At 37.3% G+C, this 23815-nt stretch overlaps 1 protein-coding gene across 6 annotated transcripts in view; it reads left to right on the plus strand.

Moving 5' to 3' along the window:
* Positions 1 to 23815, plus strand: part of SRPK2 (SRSF protein kinase 2) — a 189423-nt gene that overhangs the window by 116113 nt on the left and 49495 nt on the right. For all 6 annotated transcript variants that reach the window (XM_015599500.2, XM_015599499.2, XM_025041914.1 and 3 more), the window contains one exon: positions 2993 to 3145. In XM_015599500.2, the coding sequence (XP_015454986.1) occupies positions 2993 to 3145 (153 nt within the window). The remainder of the gene's footprint in view (positions 1 to 2992; positions 3146 to 23815) is intronic.

Genomic DNA, 23815 nt, shown 5'->3' on the forward strand with positions numbered 1-23815 from the left:
TTGTTGTTGTTGTTGTTGTTGTTGTTGTTGTTGTTGAATCGTATGACTTCTTTGTATATTTTGGAAATTAGGCCCTTATCAGAAGTGTTGCTTGCAAATATATTTTCCCATTCGGATGATTGTCTCTTTACCTTGTTGACGGTTTCTTTTGCTGAGCAGAAGCTTTCTAGTTTGATGTAGTCTCATTCATTTATTTTTGCTTTTACTTCCCTTGCCTTTGAGGTCAAATTCATAAAATCCTCTTTAAGGCCCAGGTCCTTGAGTTTCGTTCCTATGTTTTCTTTTATGCATTTTATTGTTTCAGGTCTTATATTCAGGTCCTTAATCTATTTTGAGTTAATTTTAGTGTGTGGTGATAGACAACAGTCTAGTTTCATTCTTTTACAGGTGGCTTTCCAGTTTTCCCAGCACCACTTATTGAAGAGGCTTTCCTTTCTATACTGTATATTTTTGGCATTTTTGTCAAAAATTATTTGCCCATATAAATATGGGTTTATTTCTGGACTCTCAATTCTGTCCCACTGGTCTATGTGTCTGCTTTCTGCCAGTACCATGCCGTTTTGATTACTGTCGCTTTATAGTATAATTTGAAGTCAGGCAGAGTGGTGCCTCCAGCCTCATTCTTTTTTCTCAGGGTAGCTTTGGCAATTCGGGGTCTTTTGTGCTTCCATACAAATCTGATGATTTTTTGTGTGGACACATTTTTGATGGTCACAAATGAGGGGTGAGGGTGTTGCTGACATGTAGTGGCTAGAGGCCAGAGATGCTGATAGCATTCTACAGTGTACAAAACAGCCTGCATAACAATGAATTATCTGGCTCAAATGTCAAGAGTGTTGAGCATAGTATGCCCCACACCGGTAAAACAAGACCCTCTAGTTCTTCTCTTTTCATTAATTGTTGCATGGTTTCTATAGGAAATATAGTGTTTTTTTTCTTATAAATTTAGAGAATCTCGTTTTTTTTCCTTATAAAATTTCTAAGGAAGAAATAGCCAACTTTCAAAGTATTTCTGATGGAGCAAATTTGTCAGGCAGGTTCTGCCTGCATCCCTGAGGAATGTCTCTTAACATCCTCTTGCCCTGGGGAAGTGGGGAAGCTGTCATAATCTCTCTCCTGCCTCCTTCTTTCAGCCCTGTTTTGCCTGGGACCGTTCTGCTTTCAGTAAAGGCATGTATATTAAAAAGAAAATGACCATTTGCAAAGCTACCTGAAAGATTATTGCACTTTGATCAGGTCCGTTGGTAATTTTGGATGTATTCTGGCAGCGATGCAGGCGTTTGGTTGTGATTATTCCCTTCCAGTGCTCCCGTTGGGAGGAATGGTTAACTCTTTAGCACCACCATGTTCCTCATGTCTGCTCCCCAGGGAGGTGGAACTTTGAGTTTCCATAAATTCATTTTTGCTTATAAACATTCTTTAGGTAAGTATTTAGTCATACTTACCAGTGTTTTCCTTAAGGTTACCAGTGGGATGTGATCCCCACCCCTTCCTCATGCCGATGGTGTCTCTGCTGCCTTTCATCCCTTCTCCCCGCTTTGTTGCTTGTAGCAGTTTCAGTTTTTGGTGGCACACCACATAAATGAGCTGCTGCTGACTTAGGCTAAATGCAGTGCAGTAAAGGCTATTTGGGGCTTTTAGATTGGCAAGAATTCACTGGTTCACTTTGGAAAGGGAGCACTGGCCAGAGCAACTCCTCTGGCCCTGCCTCTTACAGCTATGTATGAACTTCACCCTGTGACAGCTGACTTAATCAAGGTTCCAGGGCTGGAGAGTGAGCCTTAGGCTGGACTACAGTGGGGAGAGAGAAGATCTGGAACTAGCCTTCTGTTGTGCAGGGAGTAGCAGTGTCTCAAAAGTTGAAAGGAAGCATGAATAGTGAGCAGGGCAAAAAAAAATGGCAGTTGTCCACTATGTTAGTGCTTAGGGGATTCTCCTTGCTCCCCAGACTGGAGACTCCCTGCTCGCCTTGCTGAAACTGCCTCTTCAAAACACATCCGTCAGCCTGACCCCTTACCCCCACACAGCCAGGGCCAGCTCATTGTTAGGGCAGCTTGCAGCTTGAGAGATGTGCTTCTCGCACCCAAACTGGGCGTTTAGGTTCAAGTTTTCCCATTGGGACATGGTTAGAAATAGCAGTTAAATTTTATAGTAAGTGAAACCTTGATTTTTATAGAATTACATAATGAATACTTTACTTCTAAGCAAATGTATTTAAAATGTCTTCGAGTTATTCTAGATATTGGAAAGAAGGTTTACATCTCAAGCTTTTTTATTTTTAGTTTTTGTATTACAGGTTTTCCTGCTCTTTGTAAAAGAGTGTACTAAACATCATTTAGCCTTTTTGCGACAATTAGAAATGGTAATTGCAAACCTTGCGTTAATGTATGGACTGTATTTGTATTTTACTGACAGTGAATATTTTCTTTAATTTCCAGTTTGGGGCAATGTTCTTGATAAACAAAGTTGATAGGTAACTGGATTCCTTAATGAAAATAACCATGTATCAGCTACAGTTCATATCAGTCAGCTTTTATGAGTTATCCAAGAAACCTAACCACATTCCTACTATTTCTATGGGAAAAGAAATTCAGATTTTTAAAATAACAGAAAATAAGCCCCTTTATAAGTTCAGGGCTGCTTTCATCTGTCTTTTTATAATCTCTGTGGGATGTATTTGTAAATCATGAAGGGATACTCTTTTATTTCACTCACATTTCATAATATTGTCAGAATGTAAAAAATATTGAAGCTTTGGGTGAAAATGTACCTGCAAAAATATTTTTTGGCTAGTGAGGGTAGTTTTTCCTTCTGACCTGTATGTTGAAACATTATTTGAAATTAGTTAAAATGGATGAAATGACATTAACCAGCATTTCTTCTTAGTGTGTGACAAGGTTTTTTTTTTTTCTCATATTAAGAAACTCTCAAATGTGTCCATAATGCAGAATTTACTTCTAAGTAAATAGAGATTTTTCTTCTGTTGTTGCAGGCCGGAGCCTCAGCAGAAAGCTCCCTTAGTTCCTCCACCGCCACCTCCACCACCGCCGCCACCTCTGCCAGACCCAGCACCCCCAGAGCCAGAGGAGGAGATCCTGGGTTCAGACGATGAGGAGCAGGAGGACCCCGCGGACTACTGCAAAGGTGCTTTGCTCGCTTTTTCCACTGAGCCCATCCCATGATTTGTTGGGGCAGCGGACAAGAGAAGTTAATGATGCAGACAGCTTGGTCTTTATTACATTAGCCTCATGGTGTCATTATCATTTTAAATTCTTAGATCATTAAATATAGAATGATACCAGAAAATGTAAGCAATATCAGAAGGAAAATTATACGAGAGAAAATATATACATATGTGCACACATACTCAGGGTGCTTTCTAGAGGATTTAAATCTGCTAATTGAATTAACGATGGTATAAAAGAGCAGGGCAATTAAAGATAAAAGCATAATACCCATCCAAGAAGAGCACAGAGATTAGCAGGTACCAGGTGTCTGAGAGGAGCCAGTTTTACTGTCGTTCACTGCATTTGGCTTTAAGTTTTCTAACCCCCTAAGTCTAACAAGGAACTGCTCCTTACTCTGCATAGCATTAAATTACACAGTATTCATTGTCTGTGGAAGGAAAGCCTGCCACTTCGTTTATAGAGACAAACTTTTTCCTAGCATTGTACTCAACAAAAAAGACATTCTGTGGGTTCTGCTATTGTGCAGCGTAGTGGATTATGTTTTCAACTATGACTTCACAGAAGACAGAAATTATTCATTTGGAATGCTCTTGTACTGAGGCTTCATAAAGACCAGGAGCATATAGTTAAACTCTTAAAAGGGAAGCATGTCGTGTGGTGAAAATTGAGAACAATATAATTCAGATTCCATACTTTGTATAAACTAGGCTATGAGAATCAGGAAGGAAAGGGAAGTTGCTGTGTCCATTTGATTGCCTTTGTTACTTAACTCTTACTCATTTGGACTTTAATTTCCTCTAATAGAAAATTATTACCATCTGGAATTCTGAGCTTCAGAACAGTCGACAAGACTTTATTTGCCATGTACTGGTTAAGGAAAATGTAAGTCAGATTCTATACAGCATAAGAATAGATGGCAGAAGATGTACACATTCAGGTCAGAAAGCGTTAATGAATCTTTGGCTCTATAGTATCTTAGTGTGAATTTATCTAGTGATTGCGGTCACCATTTGTGTGTTGGTTAAGGAACAATGTACTTTTTCTTTACCTGTTAAGAGGAAGAGAAGTTTACTTGCTAGGAAAGTTTAAGAACTAATCTTCCTCTCTAACCGGACTGTTCCATAGGTGTGGGTTTCTAAACATAGACTCAATATTTTTCTTAGCAAAGGGATTGTGGGTCCTTAGCATTTATATGAGTAGTGATTGTGACCCTAAAGGTCTATGCGATCTAATATGGAAAAGAAGGTACAGAGATAGTTTGAAAAGGTGAAAAGATGTTTTTCATCCTTCCTCTTGACCTACATTTCTTGGTTCAGAAATGAAGTTGTTTGTAGAGGTGTAGACAGTTGTCTTTTGATTTTGCTGCTTAGATGGAGCATTAGGGTGGCCTGTAGGAATGCTCTCTTCAGCACACAGGCTCCTTCATGTTGGAATGAGAACTGTTTGCCTCACATTTGGGTCAAGAGATGTATTCAGTACTTTCATCCCTTTACTACCTCTGCGAATCAGCACTGTGGACATTCCAGACTGAAATATAGGGCTATGAATGAAGGGTTTCATAGTCAAGGTTGATTCTAGGTAATGTTCACTGAACTCTAAATATCTTTATTAAAGTTAGCCTCACTAAGACATGTTAGAGGTGATAAGGTTTTCTTACACACACACCTGTCTACCTACACAGCCACAGACTTGATCACTCACTCATTCTTATCTCACTTATGTTAGTAACTTATAACTCGAATGCATTGCATGTGACAGATGCCTTTCTCTGAATTTTGTGGTGTAGACCGTAACCATTTATTTAAGTTACAGACATGATGTTTTATTCATTCTTGTGTACTTTAGTTTATTTTGCCTATAATCAAGTACATTCTCCTATGTAACCATAATATAACCATATCAGGAAGTTAGCATTGATATATTTCTACCATTTAATCCTCAGAGTCCATTCAGGTTTTGCCAGTTGCCCAATATTGTCCTTTATACAAAACCAATTCATTACAGAATCACATTACATTTTGTTTTCTTGTTTCTTTAATCAGTTCCTTAGTCTTTCCTTGGCTTTCATGACTGACATTTTGAACATTGTGGGCCAGTTATTTTGTACAATGTTTCTCAATTTGGAATATCAAAAAGAAATTCTATCAGATAGTGCATGGTTTTGATTACACCATTACAGTTGATGTCAATCACATGTTTCAGATGGTGTCTTCCAGATATCTAAAGTTACTCACCTCCCCACTCCCCACCCTGTACATTGTTGAGAGTTACTTTCAGACTATGTAAATATTCTTTCATCAATGAAGTTACTTCCTTTTTCGATCTGTCCCTCCCATCCATTCGTCTATCTGTCCATCTGTCTTTCTTTCTCGGATAGAATCGGATTTCCCTTTTATTCAGTGAGTTATAATCTGTTGCTCTCTATATTGGTTTCGATGCTTGGGTTATCCCACAATTTGGTAATTAGGGGCCCCTTAAGGTGGGTTCTGGGTCTTTTTGAAATGTCCTTATCATTCTTTGAACACTTTCTTACTTTCAGGTACAATCTCGAATTTTCTCAATTCCAGCCCTGGAATCAGCTCTTTCCACATAGAGCCCTGGTTCATTTTATTGGAGAATAATATTTAGAAAGCAAAATCTGGGCATTAGATGTGATGATTACCGTTGAGGTGTTTCATTGCTTGTAGATGTCTTAGCACAGAGCCAAATGTAATGTGATTCTGTAATGAATTTCCTTTATGTTTATATATACTTCTCATTTATATTTATTTCTCTTTTTATTTATGTATATATTAAAATCTATGAGCCTAATCTGTTGTCTCTGATTTCACTCTAATACCAGAAGATTTAGCCCAGTTTTTTCCCTTTCTATATTTTTAGTTTCTTTCTTTGACAGTAAGAGATGAGGCTTTCATTATCCTCATTTTATTTACTCACTCGATTAATTTCTTTGTGTGTGATAAGTTACCCATTGCTCTCACTGCCATTTTGGGTATCTCTTCCCTTTCTTCCTCACCAAGCTTTGCTCAGACATACTTTGTTGCTTGGCCCTACATAATGGCCATGGACTGAATGTTCAGGAAGGGGCAAAGGGCAGCATGACTTTCACGGCTTAGGGTTATAGTTTACTTGGTCTGTTGGGTGTCTTGTATGTCTTATCTGTTTTGTCCGTCACTTCACCTGGTTGTCTTGTTTTCTTTGACTTCATTCCTGTTGAACTTCTGCCCTGCCTGCTTTTTCTCAGTACTCCCAAAGTAAAAATAAAGCAATACACCACGTATTTTATCTCTTTATAAAAGAAATATTTGTTCATCTTAAGAAATATAGAAACATTGGTGGGTGGAGTATGGAATTCTAGCCCCAGCAATATAGCTGCAGAAAGCATTTAGGACACTGCCATTCTGAATCATTTATGACCAACCAAATTGCATCTTTTTACCTTTGTACCTCTTTACCTGTACAAGTCTTTTCCCTTTCAAACTTGTGAAACCTCAGCTGTTTTAACAAAAAGGCCACTATTTAATGTTCTACAGTCGTTGTTCCTTTCTACTTGCCTTGGCATTCTTTTTGGAGTGGGACTCTTCCTTTCTTCATGAGTAGCTTGCCCATCTTTATAGCTCCCCCACCTAATCTAAGAGGATTATGGACTTTGGTGTCTGAGAGATCTTGGTCCCAACTCTATCTTTGGACAGGTTCCTTTCCCTCTATGCTTTAGTTTCTTCATCTATGATATGAGACTTCTCTATATAATAGATAATAACATCTTACCACCTAAAATTTTATGAGCAATAAAATGAGGCAAATATATGAAGTGTGTGGCATCCTACCTGACACATAGACGATTTTTAAGAAATATGAATTTCACTTTCTTCTTTCCTTTTGGTGCTATCATCCTCCTCTCAAGTGTGTTCCCATCTGTACTTTCTTGCCACACCCATTCGTGCTGGTTCCCTTAGTGGTCTAATTGCCTCACTTGTGGTGAGTTTGTTTCCGTATCCTCTGGAGAGAGGGCTGTCATCATTGCTTCTCTCTCTCTTCCTGTCTTATGTCGGTGTCACCTCTGGTCAGTCCTCTGGGGCAAGAATTTAGCAGCAAGCTTGCGGTTTATTCAGACTTCTACTTCCAAGCCCAGGGGATACAAGGGTCAGGCACAGAGTCAGCCGGTAAACAAAACACTTTTGGGAGGCCCTCGTGTAATGCCTGCTCACTCATGAGTTCAGCATAAAGCCTCTTCATCAGGGCAAAACCAATTCCTTTGGGGAGATTTTAGTGGAATATGGGTTTTCAGAATGTGACCTTTGTAACACCTGCATTAGAATCACTAGGGGTGCCTGGTAATTGTTCCTTGGATGCACTGTAAATCCTGACTTGGAATCCCTGGGGGTAAGACCTAGACTCCAAATATTTACCAAGTTCATTAGGTGATATCTCTGCACATCGATGTCTAAGGCCTGTACTATTTCTCTAAAACTCGGGGGAAGTGAGCTTTCCCTCCACTTCTCACTGTGTGACTGATTTACTGTGTATGGAGAATTACTGCTTTGACCTACCTTATGTTCCAAAAAATTTCCAGAACCTTCAGCATGTATTTGCTACAAGGAGCAATAAATGATGACAGCAGGGACTTTGCTTTGTTACATCATGCCGCCTGTGCTGACGGGCTTCTTAGAGATCCTGTTTAGTGGCTTTCCTAAATCATTCTTAGATATGTTGGCACCTTGTACAGTTTCTTCACTTGGATTATTTCTGGAGACATCACTTTCAACATGGTTGTGGTCTGACTTGGTACTAAAGCATGTGTCATTTCCTTAAAAGGTCTTTGAATCCCTAATCACATCTTAATTAGGCTCCTCTCTTTATCACTCACAATAGTATCATCTACCACAGCACCCCCTCCCCAGCAGTCATCATTCTGTGTAATTATACATTTATTTTTGTGTTTATTTGCGATCTCCTCCCTAGTGGGAAGGATTCCCTGTGGTCAAGGGCTGAGTATTTTGTTAACCTCACTGCATTTGAACTGTCCACAGCACAGTAAATATTTTTCATTGGATGAAGGAATTTTCTCTAGTGGTAAGCTAGAACTAAGGGGTAGACAGTGTTGATGTCACCTGTGTGTCTGAGAAGGCATGTCAGGTGAGCAGGTTGACATGCCATGAAAGACAAATCAGAATCCAGATCCTTTGTTTCTGCCTTAAAATCATCCATAATGCTCCGGAGTTCTTAAGTATTATACATGTTTGAGTGGCATACAGTTTATTTCTTTTGAAACTTAGGAATATCTGTTTAGAAACAGAGAGTAAATAATGCAAATATTTGCACACTTTGGTTGAATTTTAATAACTCAAAATTTAATGTTGATGTTTATAAGTTCTCATTAGCCTTGTCTCCAGAATCTATGACTTAGGACTATTTTATATCTTCTGGTTTTTTTTTTGTTTTTAAGAGAGAAAATAATATACCTTACACAAGGTTGTCTTAGAAATGATGTCATGTAGCTCAAGTGTTTTACAGAAATGTAGTCTTTAGCGTATGTTCTTTTTGGTATGTAACATAACCTTTATTCATTCACAGTTCTTTTCCTTAAAGCCACTGTACACACATACTTAATTCACCATGTCGTGTGTGTTTTTAAAGTTAATTGGCTTAATTTGTTTTTCTTGAAGCCTTGAAAAGAAACTCTGCCTCTATATGAACAAAGTAATAGATGCTTCTGAATTTATTACATAAGGCCTAATGACTTTTCTTTCTTGGAGACTGAGGAGATTCTGACAGCTGTTGATGCTGTGAATTGCTACTGACAAGGGTAGTTAGCATGACACATGAACTTTTTGAGGCTTTAGTAAGTGTTAAGTGTTGGAATTTACCATAGAAATATTAAGGTAAGTGAGAAACAGCCGCCCCTACTTTCCAGCTCATGGCCTCAAGACTTTGCCACTAGAATATAAACTATATAATGGCAGAGCCTTTGCCTATCTTGCTTTCCTACTCTGTTACTAACACTTAGATAGTACAATCTCTGGCCTATTGAATGTTGACTGAATGAATAGACCAAATTAAAAAATTATTTAAAGACTCTTTTTCACTTTTTTTGTGTGGTTAATTAATTATAAGAGAGGAAATAAAGGAAAATTTGTGAGGGTTTAAAAGGAATGAGGTTGTCTTTGGTTAGAGGTAAAAGAAAAGACATCATAGAAATTGTAATAAGTGCCTTCCAGTTAAGAATAATTTGACTTTATTGGTGGGGGTGGAGAACTTTTCTGGCTAAATTCTGGAGGCTGGGAAAGGGGTTTTTGAAAAGCTTTTTGTGTGTTAGTTTTCCTAATAAATCTACAAGCTAAAAGGTGGTGGTAGGAGAGTAGTTTGGGAGCATCATGTAGAGTAGAGGTCCCCAAACCCTGGGCCTTGGACTGGAACTTGTCCGTGGCCGCACAACAGGAGGTGAGCAGCTGGCGAGCCAGCGAAGCTTCATCTGTATTTGCAGCTGCTCCCCAGTGCTAACATCACCTCCTCAGCTCCACATCAGATCGTCAGGCATTAGATTCTCATAGGAGCACTGGTCCCTGGTGCCAAAAGGTTGGGGATGGCTGATGTAGAGGACAAATATGAAGATAAAAAATTTGTACATGATGTAAATCAAAGCATCACTTAGTAATATACATTAAGAAAAACAAACTCAAAGGAAAACAGTAGTTCCTGTATGTGTGGTTTTCTTTGGTTTTTGTGTACACAAAGTGATTTATCATATTACTGCAAATAATTTTCTTTTGCCTTAACATTCTTTATGCATTTTCTTTTTCTTTCTTCATTGCTTTATATACAAGGCTGAAAAGAAGTGGTAAGAGTAGGCATCTTTGTCTTGTTTCTGATATTCCAGTAAATGTGTAGATTTTTAAAAGATATCTTTATCAGATTGTGATGGATCATAGATTTAAATGTAAAGGTAAAAGTATAAAGTAAAGCTTATTTAAAGAAAGTAGAACATCTTCACAACCTTGGAGAAGGGGAAGATTTCTTAGTGTACAAAGAGTATGACCTATAAAATAAGAAAATTAATAAGATAGATTTCTTCAAAATAGTAAAAAAAAACCTTTGCTGAATGAGACATTGTTATAAATGAAAAGACCTGCTTCAGACTAGGAGAAAATACTTGCAGTATATATAGCTGACAAAGAACCTGACTGGGAGAGAGAACACCAAGAAACTGAGGTTTTGGAGAAATGGTCTTTGTCTTGATGAGGTTATACACGTATGTCAGATATCAGGGAATTGTGTACATAAGATGTTTGACATTCTTTGCATGTAAATTTTATCTCAATTTTAAAAAAGTTGCAGTAGCTAGTTATATCTAGATTATAGGGTTTCGTGTGTATGTGTCTACACCTTTGTCTTGATTTTCTTTGTCAAGCACATATTTCTTTGTAAATAGAAGAAATCATTAAAAAAGAAGAAAACTTAGCACTGAGGAACCTTTGTAGATTTTGAACAGGGAAGTGATACTTTTAAGAAAGATTAATGCGGATCTTGAATGGTTGGAGTTGGAGAGAAGATAGATACAAAGGAGGGGACGAAAAAGCAAACAGCCTCACAGAGGCAGCATCTTCATCATTTGACAAATGATTGAATATAGAGGATATTGAGGAAAAATTTAAGTCTTGAACCCTGGGGTGACTGGAAGAAGAGTAGTAGTGCCTTCTGGGCATTTTTTTTTTTTTTTTTTTTAAGGGACTGTGAATTTTGAAACTGCTTGTCATTTCTTCTTTGTTTTGGGTATTGTTCGGCTATTAAAAAGCTTAGAGCCCAATGTGCAACCCACCTCTAACAAGTGAACAAGAATTTACAGCACTGTATTGTGTTTTAACTTTACTACATCATTTTTTTTTTCTGGGATATGTTTTCTTTGCCCCAGTTTCCTTCTAATTTTGTGTCTTGTATTGTGGTTGTATAGACTGCTTCAATTTCTCATAGGAAAGAGCTGGATTCTTTTATTGACAGGAACAGTGAAATCACAGTTGGTCTGCAGAAATTTTTATGAGTTCGACTTTATTCATTTGAGTTTAAAGAACCCGGGGAAGGTACGAACAAGGCAGCTAGAAATACAAATAGTGTAGTAATGGTGTAGAGGGTAAGGAAATAGTGTAAAGGATGTAACATTGCCCAAAGAGAGGCCTGGCCTTTGCCCTAAACTCTAAGCCCTTGGGATGTCCTGCCTTTTAAGTGTCTTTAAAAAGAACAGAAAAAACAACCTGGGTGGCTTGGGCCATGCCAGATAATCTAACAATGTGATTCGTGGTAGGGGCTTTTAGAGGGTATGGAGATAGATTAGCTATTTTGTCCATTTACATAATGGAGCTCTAATAAAAACTCTGCACTCCAAGGCTGGGTTGGCAATACTCTGTGTGTATTGTTGCATATCATTACCTAGATGAAATGATGCTTTTCATATCTCCACTGAGAGAGGACAGCTGTATGCTCTGCATTTGAGACCCTCCTAGATTCTGTCCTATATATCTCTTCCCTTGACTAATTTTAATCTATAGCCCTTATGCTCTAGTAAACTGTAACTACAAGTATAATGGCCTTCAGTGAGTTCTGTGAGTTCTCACAAATTATTAATTATTGAAACTGAGCACAGTGTTCAGAACCTCTAAATTTGCGATTGGTGTCAGCAGTGAGGGTGGTCTTTAAGCCTCCTCAACTCTGCATTTCTGTTGGAAGTGGGGGTCTTGCGGACTATTCCCAAACCTTACTCAAGTATTATAGCTTTGATAGGAAACCAATCATATAAGGGTGTTAAGTGAGTAAAAGAGATTCAGAGAGAGGCTCTTCAATGGCAAGCCTTTGAGAAATTTAATGGAATACTAGAGGAGAACAAGTTGTAAGAAGCATAGAGCAGGTAGGGAGGTAGGAGAGCAACCAAAGATGTATATTCAACTTGATGTGGAACAGATTGAGGAACTGATAAGATGGCAGCTCTGTTATTCTGAACACAAACTTCATGAACATATTCAGTTGTATAATCTGAGCTTTCCATTTTTAGGTGTAGGTGGGTCCTACTTGTAATCATTCTAAATGTCTGTGGATCTTTTCATCATCTGTCAATCCCCTACATAGTCTGCCCTTTCAGGTCTGGACCTCCCCAGAGGAGGGTGCCACAGGATCTGGGCCAGAGTCACCATTTGAGGTCTGCCATGATCTTCCTTCCTGCCTCTTGCTCCTGCAGGTGCTGCCAGTACCCACTGTATGACAACGCTCTTGTCTGTGCTGCTGGGGCTGTCCCTGCTGTACTCAGGGCCAGAGCAGGATTGTATGGTCTGAGAGTAGTGAGAGAGACCAGACCAAATGCCCTCCAGTCCCTGCTTTGTCCCCCCAGGGGCCTGTGTAGTACTGTTTAGGCACCGCCCCTCAGTGTCCCCCTTGTGGAAACAGTTCCTCCAGCCATCCCACAGCCCTTGTCCACTGGCCTACACCACTGATTCCTGGAGTCTGGTTTTCAAAAGAATCCACAGGCAGTGAGATGGCACATTTTTACTCACTCTTTGTCCCATACTCCCCCTATCTCTTTATAGGCTCCCTGGAGCTTCCGTCCCTTTGTTCTTTCTTCCTTCTTTTGGCCCCAAACAAATGCTCTCGCAAACCATTTCTTGCACTCTGGCTCCTTGGGGCTCTCTACCAACTCCATGGCAGGCCCAGGTGCGTTCGACTCTTACTTGAGATCTAAAACCATTTACCAACAGAACCTGGTAATGAGACAAGTATTGTAGTAATTTATTTTCTCTTTTTTAAAAATATATTTTTACTGAGATACAATTGACACCAAAATTGTGTAAGTTAAGGTGTCGATTTGACACATTTGTATGCTGTGGTATGATTACCACCTTAGTGTCAGCAAACTAACAGCTTTATCATATCACATAACTATCATTTTTTTTTGGTAGGAACAATTAAGATCTAGTCTCTTAGCAGCTTTGAAGTTTTCAATGTAGTATTGTCTGTGTTTTCTCTCTTTTTCCATTTGAGGCTAGTATAGAAAAGTATGATATTCTTCAAGTTTCTTATTTGGATTTCTCTTTCTTAGCATTGATATTCTGGATTGGATAGAATTGTGATGATTTTTCTTTCTTTGTATTGGATCCTGTTTCATCCTGGAAAATTGAGAAGATTGAAATGAAATAAAGAAGTTTCTAATTTTATTGGAGTTTTTTTTTTCTTTTTGGTTTATTTATTTTGACTAGGAAGCAGTAATTGAAAACTTGCTATTTTTTCCCCATACAATTTTTTATCGATTACATAAAATTCACCCCTTTAAAGCATACAATTTACTAGTTTTTAGTATGTTTACAGAATTGTGCAACTATCACCACTATCTAATCTGGAACATTTTTATCACCCCCCAAAAGAAACATGTTTATTAGTAGTCAGTCCCCATTTTTTTCTCCTCCCAGTCCCTGGCAACCACTGGTGTACTTTCTGTCTTTATGGATTTGCTTATTCTGGACTATTTGTATAAATAGAATCTTATAACATGTAGTGTTTTTTGTCTGGCTTCTGATAACACATGTTGTTCTACTTATGAGGGTCCATGAGCATTTTCCTCCATTCTCAGTACCTGAGAAAGCTATAGTGCTACCCTCCCCTAATTTGTTTTTAATCTTTTAAACATTGCCTCCCCTCCCCCTATTTCTTTGTTGGCTTTCGATGTTAGGAAGTACTGTATAAATTGAGGTTCACACTTGCAGTTATAAGTGACCTTATGTATGTATTCCCACAGCTATGTATTTAAGCTTATATTGCAGAATATATATTTACTTCTTTGTTAGTTCAACAAATTATAATAAAAATGATCTATAAAAGTCAGACAAAATAGAGTAAGCAAAAAATTAAAATTTCAGTTTCTGCTTCTGAAACTCTACTGCACAGTCTACTTCTCCAAGGTAAATTAAAGAAGTTTAAAAGTTTCATAGATACCCTCCCAGAAATTTATGTGTGTACAAGTACATCCATATGTATATAAGTTCCATAAATTAGATTAATCTGGGTATGCTCTTTTATATTATGCTATTTTTCTTTCAGTAATATTTATAGATATATTTCCATGACCCTGCATATAGTTTTGATTCATTGTTTTGTGTGTAATATTCTATTCTGTGTATTTACTTTAACAGCTTTGTATTGATTAGACATTTATATGTTGTCAGTTTTCACTATGGTAAATGATATTACTGGGAACTTCTTGTATATTCATCTTACGTATTCATCACGTTTGTCCTGAGCATACGTGCATAGATGTGATTAGCTAGTTCGAAGCATAGCACATTTTAATTTTAAAACACATCACCAGTTGCCCTCCAGAAAAGATCATCCTGATTTGTACACTTAGCAGAAGTACCTGAGTGTGGCTCCATTTAGCACCACTAACTGTGTCCTCACATGGTATTACCAATAATCTCATTTTTATTTTGCTCATTTGATTATTAGTAAGACTATTTGTATTTAATATTTTTAAAAATTGTGCCCTTCATATTTTTTTGATCATTGAGTTTTTAAAACTTGCTTTTATTTTTGTGTTATGTAATCTTGTATTTTTCTTAAAAAGAAGTTTTAGTTCTTTGATTATACTTTCTTCATCATAGCTTGATTATGTTATCTTCCTGTGTCCTTTTTATAAGCTGATTAAAATAATTTTACCTATTTTTACCTTTTATTGATCCTGTCAGTAGCCCACTCAGCTTTATTTACTACATCCTGTATTCACTGTGAACATTTAAACCTGAATATCTCATCAGAATTCCAGATCAAAAATCTTCCCTAGAACAGTAGTAATTTTTCTTACATTAGTAACACACTGAGATAATGGTGCTCTCTCCAAGACAATTAGGTCTGAGACATAAAAAGAAGAGAATTTTCAAGAAGGAAGGAGTTAATAATAATATTTAGTTAAGTCACAGTTTAAGGAGGATGAAGGCTGAGAAAGGGCCTGTCAACCTACCTGTGAGGAGGGCCTCTAGCGACTTATCAGTCGGGGCCAGTTATGGGTCATACAGATGTCAAGGTATACTTGAGAGAGCATAGCCAATTCTTTGGTGAAATTTAGCAATGAAATGAAGATAGTAGCTTGTGAGGGTGGGGTCAGCTTTGGATAAGGGGAAGTTGATTTTAGGACAAGATACCTGAGCATATTTCTAGGCAGAAGAGGAGAAATCTAAGGAGAAGTTGAAGGACCAGCAAGGAAGGAATTAAATGAGTACTTTTTGGAGATAGTGGGCTAGTCTTAGAAAGATTGAGGGCACATCTTTCTTAGGAAACAGTGGAGGAGGTTTTACGTAGCTGTTGTGAGAGGAATGAGGACTGTTCTGGTTATTATTGTTGCGTAATGAATTATTCTACAACTTAGTAGACTGAAGCCTATTTTTAATTTTGCTTATGATTTTGTAGATCTAGAATTTAGAAAGGGCAAAGTTGGGTGGTTTGCCTCTGCTTCATGATATCTGGGACTACAGCTGAGACATCCCAAAGGCTTGAGCTGACTGTATGGCTGGGGGCTGGCATCATCTGAAAGCTCACTCACATGTCTGTCCCTGGGCTAGGAGATTTGAGAGACTAAGATTGTCAGCTGGAGCCCTCCTTGCGGTTCATTTTCCTCACAGCATGGCTACCTAACAGTAGTCAGACTGCTTGCCTGGCAACTTAGAGTTCCAAAATAGAATGTCCACCTTAAAAGTGGAAGCTGTGTTGCCTTTTACAGCCTAGCATCAGAAATCACACAGTCACTTGCACTACATTCTTTTGGTTAGAAGCACATTCAGAAACCCATTAGATCTATCAGGAGGAAAAGTACAGTCCATTTCTTGGTAGTGGAACTTCAGGGTTCTAGAAGAGCAAGTGGTTTGGGAGTTACTGTTGCAGCCTTCTGTGGAGAATACAGTCTATCAGAAGAATGTTACAAGAAATTAGTGAGAGGACTTTGCAGATTCCTACATATTTATTTATATTTCTTTTTTGGTATAATTATGTAACCACTTTTCCAAGGTTATAGATTCATCTAATACTCTTTTTGTCTGGCATAGATTATGTAAACCCTAAGCCCAAAGTCAACTATCTAAATTATGTTGGGTGTCTAACATAGGACTGTGCACAAGTTGGTACATGAGTTAGACTTTCTGATGATTAAACTGGAAAGCATTAATTACTCTTGGATTGTAAAACTAGATGGGGCTTGAAAATGAGCCTCAGAATGAGTCCTCTTTTTGTATATATTTTGAAGACCTTTTATGTACTGCATTTGTAGTCATTTTTCACTAAGACTTGTGTTCTTTTTCCCAGTTTTTGATTTCTTTAGAATAATTGAGAATTTAGATTATTTACAATGCATTATTCTTCATTTTTACAGAAGAGGTTACATATATCTGGGGACACGCCTGAGTCAGACATTGCTGTGCGCTGTGATACACCTCTGCACTCTCATCATCAGTAGGAGCCCAAAATAACAATAGGTCTTGACTTCTTGAAATAACTTAATCTTCCAGTTATATTTTTATGTCTGAGTATATATAATTATGACCATCGGTTTTAAATAGCCAGGAAACTACTTTCACAGTTCTTTTAATGTAAAAGTTCTTTAGTTACTGAGAGAATGTTTATTTAGTTGTAAAAGAGATTTCAGTATTTCTCGAGTGTCTTCTGATTTCTGAATTATTCTTTTATCTAAGACTTTATCTTTCCAAGATCAGTTTTCCTCCACTTCATAATTCAGTATATTGTACTTATTCAGAACACAAGAATCAAGAAATGAACTCCAAATCTTTGAATACATATGAACACTATCCAAGTTCATGTACCAAATCTTGTGCTTACTATGAAGAGAACCCTGCACTTAGGACCTCAGTGTCTATTTACTTTCCTTTGCCCACAAAGCAAGTAAAGAGAATAAACACTGCAGCTTTTGCTTGCTTGATTCAGTGTTAAAATTGTTAGGCAAAAAGACCACATGTCTTATCAGGGGGAAAAATCAGGCTGTTATCAAGCTTTTTTGTACATCAACACTTCAGGCCAAAAAAACAATAGAACAATGAACAATACACTTGACATACTCAAGGAAAGAAAGTCTGAGCGAAAGATTTTGTATCTGTTCAAATTGACCTTCAATTATAAAGGTCTCATATGAACTGTTATTTACATGAAGCCCCGAGGGAATATTTTTCTCATGAGTCCTCTGAGAAATCGGAAAACAGACAAACAAACAAACAAACTTCAAACAACTAGAATCTAAGCTATAAAGACTGATTTCATTAGAACACAAAATTAAACCTGAACATTTAAGCCTGTACCCATCCTTTGGAATACTCAACCTTACAGCATACTATTAAGAGGTATATTAACTAGGCTATCAAATGGGCTTTAAAGAATCTGTGTTTAGTTTCCATAGACTATATTTTTCAATTTAAAGGTAAAAATTTTAACAACATATTTAATGGAGCCATGGTCTAAGTTTTTCTATCAAAGATGCCCCGAAGGAGCAAAATGGCTGTGTCTGGCACGCTGTGCTAAAAAATGACAGGAAATGTTGGTAATGGATACAAAATGTGTCCATTAACTCTCTTTAGCTGCGAATTCTGAGATGAGATTTGTAGGGTATTAGTGTTCTCATAAAAATTTTCAGTGAAAATGAGCATTTAGTTGTATTTGTATGAGAAAACTTGTGACCCAAATATAGAGTTGGGTCATCTCTAAACTTGGTCTCTTGAAAACACCCATTACCCATTTGTGATCTGATGTTAACACCTATGCATTTTAAAGATTCCTATCAACCCCCAAGGCACGTTTAAGATGCTGTGCTGTAAAGCAGTCTTACTAGATTGAGAAATGATTGAGAGTTGTTCTAGACTGTAGAATGTAGAGATTAGGTTTTCAGAATAGGTTTTCAGAGTGTGACTTGCATTTCTACAGTGGGCTCTGTCATTCTTGAAACTCTTTTCTAGAAAGTGGGAACGTCGATATCAGTATATTTTAGAATTTTTTTTCTGTAGTTACAAAATTATAACACTAAAATGACAAGAAATCTAGAATATTGATTATAAAAGCAGAAGAAACCCTTTTTAATTTTTATTTGATTTTTATCTAGAATCAGGTTCCAACTTTGTAAATGTTTGGAAGTATTAAATACTTTAACCTCCTAAATGTTTGTGGATCACATGATCACTATGTTCAGGATCTTACAAATATTCTTTCTTATTAGCTTGCCATAAATACTGTATATTTTAATTTTGCAGTGTAATAGGAATATAATTTTTCTACTGTACAGTTCTGTTAGCAATATTTTTATATGACATTACCTGAGATGCATTTAGATTATTCACTTTTTTCACAACTGGTCATAAGAGAAATAAAAGGAAATCTATGAACATACTGTATTATTCAGTTTTTTTTTGTACTTAACAATGAAAGTCTAAACTTGCACTACTCTTAAGGTTCTTCACAGTTTGATTCCATTGTGCTGCTGTTCTTGTTTTCTTTCTTAGCATCAAACAGAACTATGTATTTTATTGTAAACATGTTATCTTGCTGTTAACAATTTTCCTCATGGTATCTCTTCTTTCTTCTCGGCCTGCCTTTGTTTTCCTGTTAAAGTATAATATTAACTCAGAATTTAATTTTAGCCCACATCTTACACTGGTAAAGCCTTTCCCGCTTCTCCCTCACATCATACCAGAGAACAGAGAGCATTCTTCCTCTCATTTGTTTTTGTCTCTCTTGTGTCATGTTCTCTTGCTTCTCTTTCTTATATTTATTGTCTTTTGCAATTCAAGTACTATGTGCTAGGAATACTGTTCCTGTCTTCATAGTGTTTATAATTTCCTGGGAAAGACAAATGAGAATAAGAATAATTAAAATACATTGTACTGTGTCTTGTAACAGAAGTGTAACTGAACATACAATGAGGCATTATGGAGGTACATAAGAGAAATACAGGACAGGGGCTTCTCCTCAGCCAGGAAAATCAGGAAATGCTTCCTAGGAGGGAGCTTTATTTGAGCTTATCCTGAGGGATAAGTAGCTGTTATTTGTATCCTAACACTTTCTTTACATACATGAGACATTAGAATACAGTAAACAAATAGATGAGGAAATTATAGTATGGAAGTAATTATATAAAGTCAGATTAAGGTTAATATGTAAAGATTTATTAGTACAGATCTGTACAATTTGAGAGTGTTGTAGATTGCCTCTGGGTTTCTTAGTCATCAAAGCAAGGAAGGAAATGTAGTGATTCTAAGACTGACAGTTTTCTTCATAAGATGAAAACAAACTAGCTACTCTAACCAAGAGTGTTTTTTCCTTGTGCTAAAGATAAATTTATCATGAACCAAGACCCTTCTGAGATTTTACCCTTCTTGCAAGCTAATAAGTTAGCTGGCCATAGTTTTATGGGTGCTTGTAGAAGACATGAGACTCCTGGGTCAGAGACAAAGGACTTCAAGAGCCATGTGGAAGCAGGCCTGGGTGGATGCTTTGCACACCATGGGTGTGTATCACAGCTAAGGAACTTCAAAGTTAGGAAATCCTGATCCAAACCTGCCAACCTTTGTTCCTGAGAGAGATGTTTGTTATACTGGATAGCAAACTAACCTGTCTTCTTCTCTAGAGAGAGATAATATGCCTATTTTCCAAGTTGTTTACTATAGAAACCTTAGAAGATAGTCTGGAACAAAGGCTGTTGATGTCTCTCTTCCAAAGATGTGCAGAAATATGGTTGGTTCTGGATCAGGTTCTCTCATGAGGTTATAGTCAAGCTGTCGGCTGGGGTGCAGTCATCTGAGGGCTTGACTGGACTGAGGATCTGCTTCCCAGCTCCTGCAGGTGGTTGTTGGTAGGTCTCACTTCCTCACTGCTGCTGTTCGCTAGAGGCTTCAGTTCCTTGCCACATGGGCCTTTCCACAGAACTGACTGCTCACAATAAAGGCAGCAAGCTAGCTTAGCAGAGAGTGAGAAAGAGAGCACCCAGAATGGAAACCACAGTCTTTATAACCATATCTGTTGGGACCTGACATTAAATTTGAATGTCTAAAGTCTTCATTCTCTTGTAAGGACATTTTAATGTTTGGCTAAACCATCAATAAAGACAGGTTAATTTCTTTTTCAGCCTGACAGTTGACAGTTATAAATCATCGTATCTAGAGTATCGAAAACCTTTTGCTAATTGGGCTGTCCTAATGAATTAGATTACACTTTGGGCCAGTCAGTTTTACCATCTTTAAATAGGAATAGACAGTACCCTTAATCCTGGCCTTCTGATTGTTAATCTGTGTCATTAGTCACAGTGGGTTGGGTAATGGCTTAACAATTGTAAACACTTATGTGGCATTTAATATGTGCCCAGGTGTGGTTCTGAGTGAGTGAGGTAGGGGCAAGTACCCAGAGAAATAAGGTAATTTGCTCAATGTCACAAAGCTAGTAAAATGCCAGTGTTCTGAGTCAAATCAGTACCCCCAAATTTAAGTATGGATCTGTATAAATAATTGGCAGTAGGCAAGAGCTTGAAATTAGTTATTGGCCTTTATTAATATTTCAGATATGCAAGGTTTCTCAATCTATGGATGCTACTTAACTCTCTCTAGCCCTACTGCAAAAATTGTTTCTGCATCCGTTATATTTATTTTATGCTCAAATAATTTTTTTCGTTACCGTCTTAGGTCATAGATAAATAGGAATCCTCTGTCTTTTGGAGCATTTTCATTTACTCTGCTTTTCCCTCTAGAGCTCGCTCTCATTCGTTAGTGTTACAGAGAATATTTTATGTAACAGATTAATTTACATGCAAGAGTTTTTAAATAATTTCTCTGACTGCTTTTTGACCCACCCCCTTTCCCCTCAAGAGTTTAGTAGTTGTGTCAGAGGCTCCATTATTGCTAAAGTTTTTGGGGTAAATTCTAGGGCCATTATACCTTTATTCTTGCTTCCTTTTTATATTTAGTGTTATTAATGTTTCTATTGGGGTACATGTGATTTAAATTGTACTTTAAGTTACTAATGAGAATAGTGTATTCTTAGATTTCGGTATTTTTATTTTATATCACCTACAAACATTTTTCACAACTCAGAGATGTAGCTGTCAAGTTTTAGGAAGTATGTGTGATAAAATTTTAAGTTAGTAAGTTAGCTTCATATTTGTTTCGTAGCCTAAATTATGGTTCCTAAAGAATGGTTGTAAGATTTTGTTCATAAAGGCCAATTACAATAAATTCTTACGAATCATTGACAGACATACCATTTCCAACTCTCTATCTTGAGAAAATAGGTATTTTCAATGACAGTTTTTAATTTATTTTAGTTTTTCTCTGTTCATGCACAGCACTATACGTTTAATTTATAATAGAATCCTAGTCATGTTCTTTCTATTATACCATGTTTTAGTATTAAGCCATATCTTAGCTGATGGCTTAATACTAAAACATGGTATAATAGAAAGAACACAGGTTTTAGAACGTGGCACAGGTTTTAGGATCTCAGTTCCAATCCTGACTCTAGTGCCTCCTTCCTGGGTGACACTGGGTTTAGTGCATAACTGCGTCAGCTCTTTTCCCTGCACTTGCTCAGTAGGAATGACTGTGAAACGCCCCAGTGTTGTGCACTTTAAATGAAATCATACGTGCCAAGAACCTTGAGTGGGCTTTTCTTTTTTATTTTTTTCCCTCTTAACCTATTTTTTAGAGTTTATTTTAGGAAAAGTGGAATCGCACCCAGGTGCATGAACTGGTCTTCGTTGCAGCCTTCTCTCTGCCTCCCAGTGTTTGGAGTTGGGCCCGACTTTCTCTGTCCCTAATCTCTGAAATTCCTTTCACAATCATACTTTTGGAATGAGACTAGTTAAAAATGACATTCTTTTCATTATGGAAATTCTCAAACAGGCCTGAATGTTGAAGGAATAGTATAGGGAATTCCTGCATTTCCTCCTTGGAGGAGGATGCTAACATTTAGTACTGTCGAAGAACTGCTAGCATTTTATCTTACTTTATTATACATGCATGATTGTGATACTGTGATTTATAACATATATGGTGACCAAAATATATTTCTCTTTTTTCCTAGCTCACAAACTCTTGGCATTTCCTAAGCCTTGAGAGCATTGAATTGTCTTTTGTTATGTTAATGAGGTGACTTTGAGACAGACAGCAGCTAAAGTTGGGAGCTAGTGACCGGGAGAACCACCTGGTGATTTGAAAGGTTGGAACTTTCAGCCTCATCTCTGACCTCCAGGGAGGAGAGAACTGGAGATCGACAACTAGAGATTGAATCAGTTGTCAGTGGCCAGTGATTTAGTCAACCATGACTGTGTAATGAGGCCTCTATAAAAAACCCAAAAGGTCAGGGTTTGGAGGGCTTCCCGGTTGGTGAACACTTGGAGATGTGGACAAAGTGGCACTGACAGAGGGGGCACGAAAGTGTCGTGCCTGCTCCTCATCTATACCTTAAACTGCTCATCTCTTCCATTTTGCTGTTCCTGCATTATATCCTTTTACAATAAACCGGTGATCTAGTATGTTTCTCTGAGTTCCGTGAGTCATTCTAGAAAATTGTCGAACCCTAGGAGGGGGTCATGGGAACCTCTGATTTAGATCTTTGATTCATTTTGAGTTAATTTCATATGATGCAAGCTGTAGAAAATTCTGTTTCTGTCTCTGTCTGTCTCTCTCTCAACATAGGGTTATTCCATTTGTAGAAAAGTGTCCTTTCTCCACTGAATTGCCCTTACGCCTTCGAATGAAATCAATGCTTTATATTTTCATATGAGCTTTCAAATTAGTTACCACTTTCTACAACAAAACCTGTTGGGGTATTGACTGAGAATGCACCAAATCTATAAATTTGGGGGGAGTTGACATCTTAACAATATTGAGACTTCTAACCCGTGAACACCATTTCTTTAGGTTTTCTTTAATTTCTTTCAGCAGTGTTTTGTAGTTCTCAGTGTTCAGCCCCTCCTCTCTCATGGTCAGTTTATCTCTTAAGTACTTCATATTTTGTATGCTATTGTAAATGACTTAAGATTTCATTTCCTCATCGTTGCTGATATATAGAAATACAATTGTTTTTTATGTTTTGACCTAATATTCTGCTACCTGCTACTTAGTTATTAGTTTTAAGTAGCTTTTTTGCAGATTCCTTCAGCTTTTCCATAAAATCAGGTTGTCTGAGAATAAAGATAGTTTTACTTCTTCCTTTTTAGTCTGAATGCCTTTTTGTTTATTCATTTTGCCTGATTGTGCTGACTAGAACTCCCAGTACAATGTTGTACAGAAGGAGTGAGAGCTGACATCCTTATCTTGTTCCTGATCTTAGGAAGGAAAGCATTCAGTATTCTACCTTCAAGTCTGATGCTATCTGTAGTTTTTTCATAGATCTTTTTCAGTTCCTGCTTTGTTGAGAATTTTGATCAGAAATGTACGTTGGCTTGCTGTCATGAAATTATTTTTTGTTTATTGAGCTGATCATGTTTTTCTTTTTTAGTGTTTTAACTCTGGTGAATTACATCCATTGATTTTTGAATATTAAGCCAACTTTTTATTCTTGGAATAGATGCCACTTGGTCATCTGAAGTATTATCCTTTTACTTTGTTGTTTAATTAGAT

This window comes from Pteropus alecto, unplaced genomic scaffold (genome assembly GCF_000325575.1).
Source record: "Pteropus alecto unplaced genomic scaffold, ASM32557v1 scaffold109, whole genome shotgun sequence".
Taxonomy (NCBI): Eukaryota; Metazoa; Chordata; class Mammalia; order Chiroptera; family Pteropodidae; genus Pteropus; species Pteropus alecto.